Consider the following 7,039-nt stretch of genomic DNA (forward strand, 5'->3'; position numbering starts at 1 on the left):
TTCATTCACGAAGCACCAATATTCCATGGATGATGGAACTGCCTGCACCATATGATTTCCCTTGATTTTATCTCCTTTTGTGGTCGAAATTGGTCAAGGAGCCTGGTCGTGTCTTTGCCCCACAATGCATTCATGTCCAGATACCATGGCCTCACTTCAACTGTACGTAGGGCCTCTTCCTCACGCTTCGAATCAGCATTTTCATTCTCAAAGTTTAAGAGCCCCACTCTACTTTCTACTGAAAATTGCATGAACCGTGTTGCTGAGATATTTCCAAGATTATCCGCTCTTCTATCACTGGATAATTCCAATCAATAATATTAGCCTCCCGATTTTTAATTCAATTTTCATGCTCTGCTACTCCTGCCCAGATCTTTACCCAGATACGCCGCCGTAGTGGGCTGATCACTGATAATGCCATGTGTGAAAGAAAAAGTGAAAATTAATTACCTCCGATTTCGTTAATTATTCATAAAAACACATTTCCTTTAAAAGGTTCAGGTAAAAAAAAATCATCCGAGACGTGAGGCTAGCTAGTTTGGGGAGAAAAATTATATCTGTCCAAGCAATGCAGACACGTGATAGGAGCGACCAAAAAATTGAGAAGATGTCTAGCTCATGGTTTTCATTAATACCTGAATCGAGAATCTGGTTTAATTACTTTTATTAAAACAGTAATATTTTTTTATAAGATATAGTTTTTTTTTTGGTCTAGTAAATGATCAATTTCTTAAATCAACTTTTAAGCTTGGTTAGATTTTTAATATCTGCAGTAAATATAAAATACACTAATGTTTTTTACTGTTCTATCACAAGAGAATTCATAGTTATAAATTAAGTTGGAAATCTTGGCACTTTAAAAGTTTTTTATTCCAATCCTCAATTTTAGTCAAATTCCCGCAAAACCATGTGCGGCAAAAAACAGTAGGAATCCGATATCTCATGCAGGTAAATAGAAAAACGACAACGTGTGGATTCAACCTGCAAAAACTCCTGGTAGAAAAGCCGGATAATCATCTAATGCTAAGAAATAGCGCTGGGAGCGGGAGTTAAAGAAAAAAACTAAAATAGCGGTTTAGGTAGTTGTGAAACCTGATTTTAAATTAAGTCGGTTCATAGAATAGGATAATTAAAACAATTCTTAAATAAAATCAAAATAACATAGTTTTGATTAAAAAAATTCAAGAACAAGATTTTAATAATAGGATAGGAAGATTAACCTAAAATTTTTTAAAATTAAATTAAAATAATATAATTTTGATTAAAAAAAATGATGAGCTGAGAACTAGATTTTAACAAAGATAATAACTCAAGTTAATATTTTTAATTATTATTATTATTCCGAAACGGCATCTTAAAGGCAAAGACAAATAGAAAGACAGGAGAGGAGAGGAAGATATTTTCGATTCTCTAATGAACAAAAAAAATATCTGCCTCTGCCTTAGCGCTAAATGGTCTGCGTTACTGACATGGCAAGTGATGGTCCCATGACACGTGTAAAAGTGTTGACAACTGTAACGTTCTTTTGTCCCAACTCCCACTTCTCCTTCTTCACATTTTCCTTTTTATTTCTCTCTCTCTCTCTGATTTTTTTGGGTTCTCTGAATCTGAAGATTCAATCCTTTAATAGCGTCAAGATATTATTTTATGGTATTCATGGATGGTTATAGAGGAAGCGAGAGACGAACGAGTTCCGAAACGTCTGAGTTAACTGGTTACGAGTCAGGCGAGTTGGCTCAACAGGTACTCTCTTCTGAGACCCTGAGTCTGAGCCTTCTTGGATATGTTGTTGCAGATTTTTTTTTATTGATTTTCATCACGGTTGGATGCCGTTTTGATTTACACCTTTTGAAGGGTGTATGATTTTTTTTATTTTTTCTTAGCTTGTAAACTGTAAAGCAAGATGTTTTTGTTTTCGTTTTTTCTTCAAACATCTAAAGCACTAAAGCATAAATGCTTTGTTACTTAATAGTTTTCCATTATAATTTGTGATTTTCTGATATCTGCGTCTGGTTTCTTTGATTTTTATGATCATGGATATCCTAAAAATAAATAAATAAAATCTTTTTGGGATTGTTTTTTAATGAAATTGTGCTAATTAAGAAAGTAGGTTTCATGATCTGTTGATTTTCATTAAATTTATCGTTGCTTGTTCTGTTGCTGAATTTAAGAAGTAATAATGTGTTGCCGACTTGTGAGGATTTTTCTTACCTCAAGATTTTTTTTCTTTTTTAACAAGATGGGTATATATGAATAATTTTTCAAGAATTCTGATCGTAATGTTAACTATACATGTCAGGATTCACCGGTGATAGCATCTATGGCTTCAGAATGGACGGATGAGAAGCATAATCTTTATCTGAAATCCATGGAGGCGTCGTTTGTTAATCAGTTGCACAATTCGATGGATCTTCTTGGTTGGCGGTCCCTGAAGGAAGGGTCGGTTCCAAATTTGTCCAGGGAAGTCAATTGTCGCACCTGTACTCCTTCTGGCGAGGTTGGAAACTAATTTCTTCTGTAAGCTTTGGTGGTTCTTCCTTTTTTGCTCTTGTTTGTGTGTGCTTGCGATTGCGTATGTGTTTCTTCCGCTGTTTTGTTCTCTCATTTCAAATTTATTCCAGTTTAAGGTTCTTCGACGTGGGAACTGGCAGAAAATCAATTTCCGAAGGCCTGATTCACAAATAAGCTCGGCAAAGGAGTCCCGTGGCTTTTTAACAAGTCCGTGGATTCAGCACTTTACATCTGTAAGAAAACCAGAAGTTGTAGCATCTCCTACTCTTCAAGAATGCGCTAACCAAAGTCGAGCAACCATATCAAATGGGAAGAAGGCAATGCTCTGCTGTCCAGAAATTAGTTCAAAACATTATCATTTAAGCAACTCCTTTTCATGTCGTCATGATTTGGTTGACAGCAACACAGGTGCTCTTAATTATATTTGCTGTTTTTCCTTCTTTTTTTCCATATCTACAATTGTTGCAACATAAAGGATTAGAGAAGAAACTGTGAGAACTCATACACATTTTCTATGAATTCTGTTGGATGATTCCTTAATCTTTTTTGTTGCATATTTAAATTTAAATTAGCAGTATCATCACTCTCCTTCTCCCATGTCACTCTGGGATGTACAGCGAAATATGTAACGTAAGCCCAGGATAATGCAGTGATCTGTAGAGTTGAAGGAAACACATATGTAAAGATAAACAGACTGGCAGAACAAAACTTTTCCCAGTATGTTGGCGTTTCTGAAAATACCACTGCAGATGTTACAAAGAATTTGAACAAGGAAATTTTATATAGGTGAAATATGAGAGTTTAGGGGCAAGAAAGTCGATAAAGCAGTTTTGATTGCGCTTTGAATTGGTGAATTATAAGAAAAACAAGAACTGAAGTGCGGAAAACATTGTTTTAGTTCATTCATGTTCACTATGGAAAAATTGAAGGGATTTGTTCAGTGGTGCAAACATGGTCGTTGGTCCTTGTGGCTATCCATGTTTAGGCTTCCTAATAAATGTTTCAACGTCAGGAAAAAAAAATACAAGTACATGCTTCAAACAGCATATTTTTTTTGCTATTAAACTGAGTGGCATCTTCATCATTCTTGTAGAGATGTCAGATCAGAACTTTGTTGATGAAGATATCAAAGGTGAAAAGGCAAGCAGTTCATTGAGTTCAAAAAAGATGAAAACTCTGAAAACTGATGCCTCAGGTAGTGACCAGGTAATCTTTAAATTTGAGTCACCCTTTCATTTGAACTCTAGCTCACAACATAATTGCAGGATTGTAGTCTCAGTTCAGCCCTCCCGTTAACTGCTATTACAGGTTGTTCCCCACGGCAAGCCTCCTGTGGCAGAAGAGGTTACTGAGGAGTGTATTTCTGCAGCAAAATAGATGACTTGCACTACTGATTAGCAAGTCGCTGGCTTGTGTGACTAACTTTCTAACCCTTGAAGTGACTGGATAAGCATATTTTTTTCCCTTTTGAATTGAGGGGGGAGGGAGATACAGTGAGGCAGTGCTAAACCTGGTTACAGCAAACAACAACTGGCATTCATTTGATGCTGATGCTACGAAGACAGGGGAGATGGAGGAATACTCTCTTGCTGTGGCTACTAATCTTTATCTGCTTATAAGTTTTTAAATGTTTTGTGGTAGTTGTATATGTTGCAAGTCAGTTATTTGAAATGTTGACACAAAGTTAGCTAATTTTGCACAACAATTAAGGTTTGTATCTGAGCTATGATGATAGTTATTGAAGTCGGAGGGTTGAGTTTTTTCTTTTGGGTGCCTGAGAACGCTGATTTTGTCCTTTTTGCAGCGGGGAAAAAAGTTAGGTTAGTTTGGATGGTATTTTAATATTGAAAATAAAGATTTAAGTGTTTAGAATATATTTGATTAAAGAGATAAGATAAATTTATTTTTATAAAAGTTTTTGTAGTGAGTTTTTTGTCAAGCAGGAATTATGGGAGATATTTTCTGTCTATCTTTATTGTATCTGTTTGTTTGTTTTTTTTTTTCAAGCTAGTTTGTTTCAAGATAATTCAGGAAGTGGTGGAATGAATCTTGATTGATGCAGCTGGTACTCGCATCTGTGTGTCTATATATATAAAGATTTAATGAAAAATGATAGCCCAATTTTGCTTCCCTATTGGGCTTGGACTTCACGGCCTTTATATTATTCCCAAGTCCCAGTACTGTGAACGACGGAGGACATTTTATTTTTCCTCGCTATTTGCTAGTTTTAAAGTCCATATGCTGCTGCTGATAACTTGACAAAAATTATTCGTGATGTAGAGACTTATTTGGAGTTATTAAACCCGGTTTCTTAATAGGTAACCTTGAATATTTTTTACTGTTTGGAGATTTTTTAATGCATAGTTGTCTTAGATGGCCTGGTCGGCTAATGAAATTGATAGAAATAAAATATTTTAATCTAATTTTATAGGTGTTCTAGTTGACTCTGTCGATTTAAAAACAACAAGATAGATATTAAAAAAATATATAAAAAATAACAAGATAACTATTAAAAAATATATAATGATGAAATTAAAGGGAAAAAAAAGATGAAATTAAAATTAAAAAAAATGGGGGGCTGAATTGAAAAGAAAAGTAAGAAATGAGTCTTATTTCATCAAATTAGGTTGTAGAAGGATCTCATTAGAAGAAGAAGAAAAGTTTAGGTGCTTCATTGTTCATATAAATAGTGAAGGACATGAAATGTTTTGGATGTATTAGGTAATCTTTAATCCCGATAAGATCAATATGAGAACAGAAACTTCAGATCTTATGATCAAAAGATGACTCTTAATAACTAAATTGCTTCATTAAGCACGACCACCCTTTTTTTCTCTTTTCTTTTACGAAAGGTAGTTACTGCTCACCCTTAGGCCCAAAGGTTTTAGGGGAAGTTCTTCTGGGCTTTGACCCAAGGAACGAACAGAGAGGGGATAAAAGTAAGTAACGTGTCTAAATGGAGATATGCTGCTAGACAATCTCTCTGGCGCCTCAGTTAAGGATTTAATCTTGCAGATTCCGCCGGCGAGCATGATGTGAACAAGGGAGATTGATTTTGATGAATGAGCAGAGTGAATAAACAAACATCGAAATCACACTACACTAGAAAATATATTGAGCAGTTTAATTCCTTATGCCTGAAAGGTAGCGATTCCTTCCTTTGTGAAAAGGGATTGGACTAGAAGTGAAAGAACGGCTGCGAGAGAGACTTTGAAGTACTGTAATGGATGACAGGCCATAAATATAAATATCATTTCACTGTAAAGGCATGTCAGGATCCGGAGTGAAATATCGAGGAAAAGGTGGTGCATGATGGCCAAATGTTTTGACGGGGTTCCGACTCGGAGAACACGTTCTCATCGGGTGTTGTTATCACCACTGTCATCAATCACGGGTCTGCAACCAAACAACCTTACTCTTGCCCCATCATCTATAATGGTGTCGAGCTTTAGCTAACATCTCGAACCCATGGCTTGTTTCAATACTTAAAGCAGGAGCAAATCGAAGAGACTGAACACCATAGCAACATTCCGAGGCCGGGCAGTCTGATTAATACACCGAAAAGAATAATGATTTGGTGATGATGAGCCCACATTGACCATGCATGTACTAAGTAATTGATGGAGGTGTTAGTGGAACCGGTAAGAGCTGTCATGATCTTGACCATCCCAATATGATGATGATAAAATGTTGTTAGATTCCCATTTACCTTGTGATATCCACATTCCACACTAGCCAATAATTCATTAACTTTCGGGGATACCCCAGCTGGAAATTGTGATGTGGCATCCTGGAAGTTCATGGTAGGCCCCCTATATCGACCGTCTCATTGGGTGAACGCCGATGATTAGATGCCGATATTAATCAAAGGTTCTCCTCGACCACAAATTTTTTTTATACCAAGAGAATGATGAACAGCTATAGAATATCTCCCTTTTTCTCCCGCTGGTCAAATCGAGTAATTATCTGCCGTATGTTACAAAAATTAAAGAAGCCAATATATAGCTCGCCTTTTTCCCATCTTTTTCACTCCTTTCTATTGTGTAGTTTATGAGTTGGCCGAGATGTGTTTTCCCTTGGCAAAAACAAATCTTGAATACAATAATATTATCGTTTCAATGCGAGATTTCAACATGCCATGATATTCCGAAAGAAAAACTGGATTTGGATCATAAACTCAATCCATATTTAAGAGAGAATAACAAGGAATTCAACCCTACAATAACTACTAAAAGTTAATAATTCTTCACCATTATAGACAACATAAGGAAAAAAAAACAAATTAAATGAATAAACAATAAAGACAAGAAATGACTCTCATAAGAAAACACGCGGCAATACAGGAACATGTTTGCATTGCTTCTTCCACCTGCTTTCTTTTCTTTTTCCTACATATTCGTTAGGATTAGAGTTTCAATTAGAATACACTAGGATAGCCCAAGAACGTTTAACGTACGCAGGATCGATGTTTTTGTACATGTTCTGTTAAAGTGGTCTCAAGATACCTCAGATAAAACCAAAAAAAAAA

At 35.7% G+C, this 7,039-nt stretch overlaps 1 protein-coding gene across 5 annotated transcripts; it reads left to right on the top strand.

Moving 5' to 3' along the window:
• The first annotated feature begins 1,534 nt into the window (after positions 1–1,534).
• LOC105129510 (uncharacterized) lies at positions 1,535–4,277 on the top strand. Of its 5 annotated transcripts, none has more exons than XM_011031610.1 (5): positions 1,536–1,743; positions 2,300–2,497; positions 2,622–2,919; positions 3,605–3,717; positions 3,820–4,277. In XM_011031610.1, the coding sequence occupies exons 1-5, from the start codon at positions 1,648–1,650 to the stop codon at positions 3,886–3,888; spliced, it is 774 nt and encodes a 257-aa protein (XP_011029912.1). In that variant the 5' UTR covers positions 1,536–1,647; the 3' UTR covers positions 3,889–4,277. The 5 variants fall into 5 exon arrangements, with proteins under 5 accessions (XP_011029907.1, XP_011029927.1, XP_011029936.1 ...); XM_011031618.1 differs by having other exon boundaries at positions 3,605–3,706; XM_011031605.1 differs by having other exon boundaries at positions 1,535–1,743; positions 3,605–4,277.
• The last annotated feature ends 2,762 nt before the right edge of the window (positions 4,278–7,039 follow it).

This window comes from Populus euphratica, unplaced genomic scaffold (genome assembly GCF_000495115.2).
Source record: "Populus euphratica unplaced genomic scaffold, PopEup_1.0 scaffold2.1, whole genome shotgun sequence".
Lineage (NCBI taxonomy): Eukaryota > Viridiplantae > Streptophyta > Magnoliopsida > Malpighiales > Salicaceae > Populus > Populus euphratica.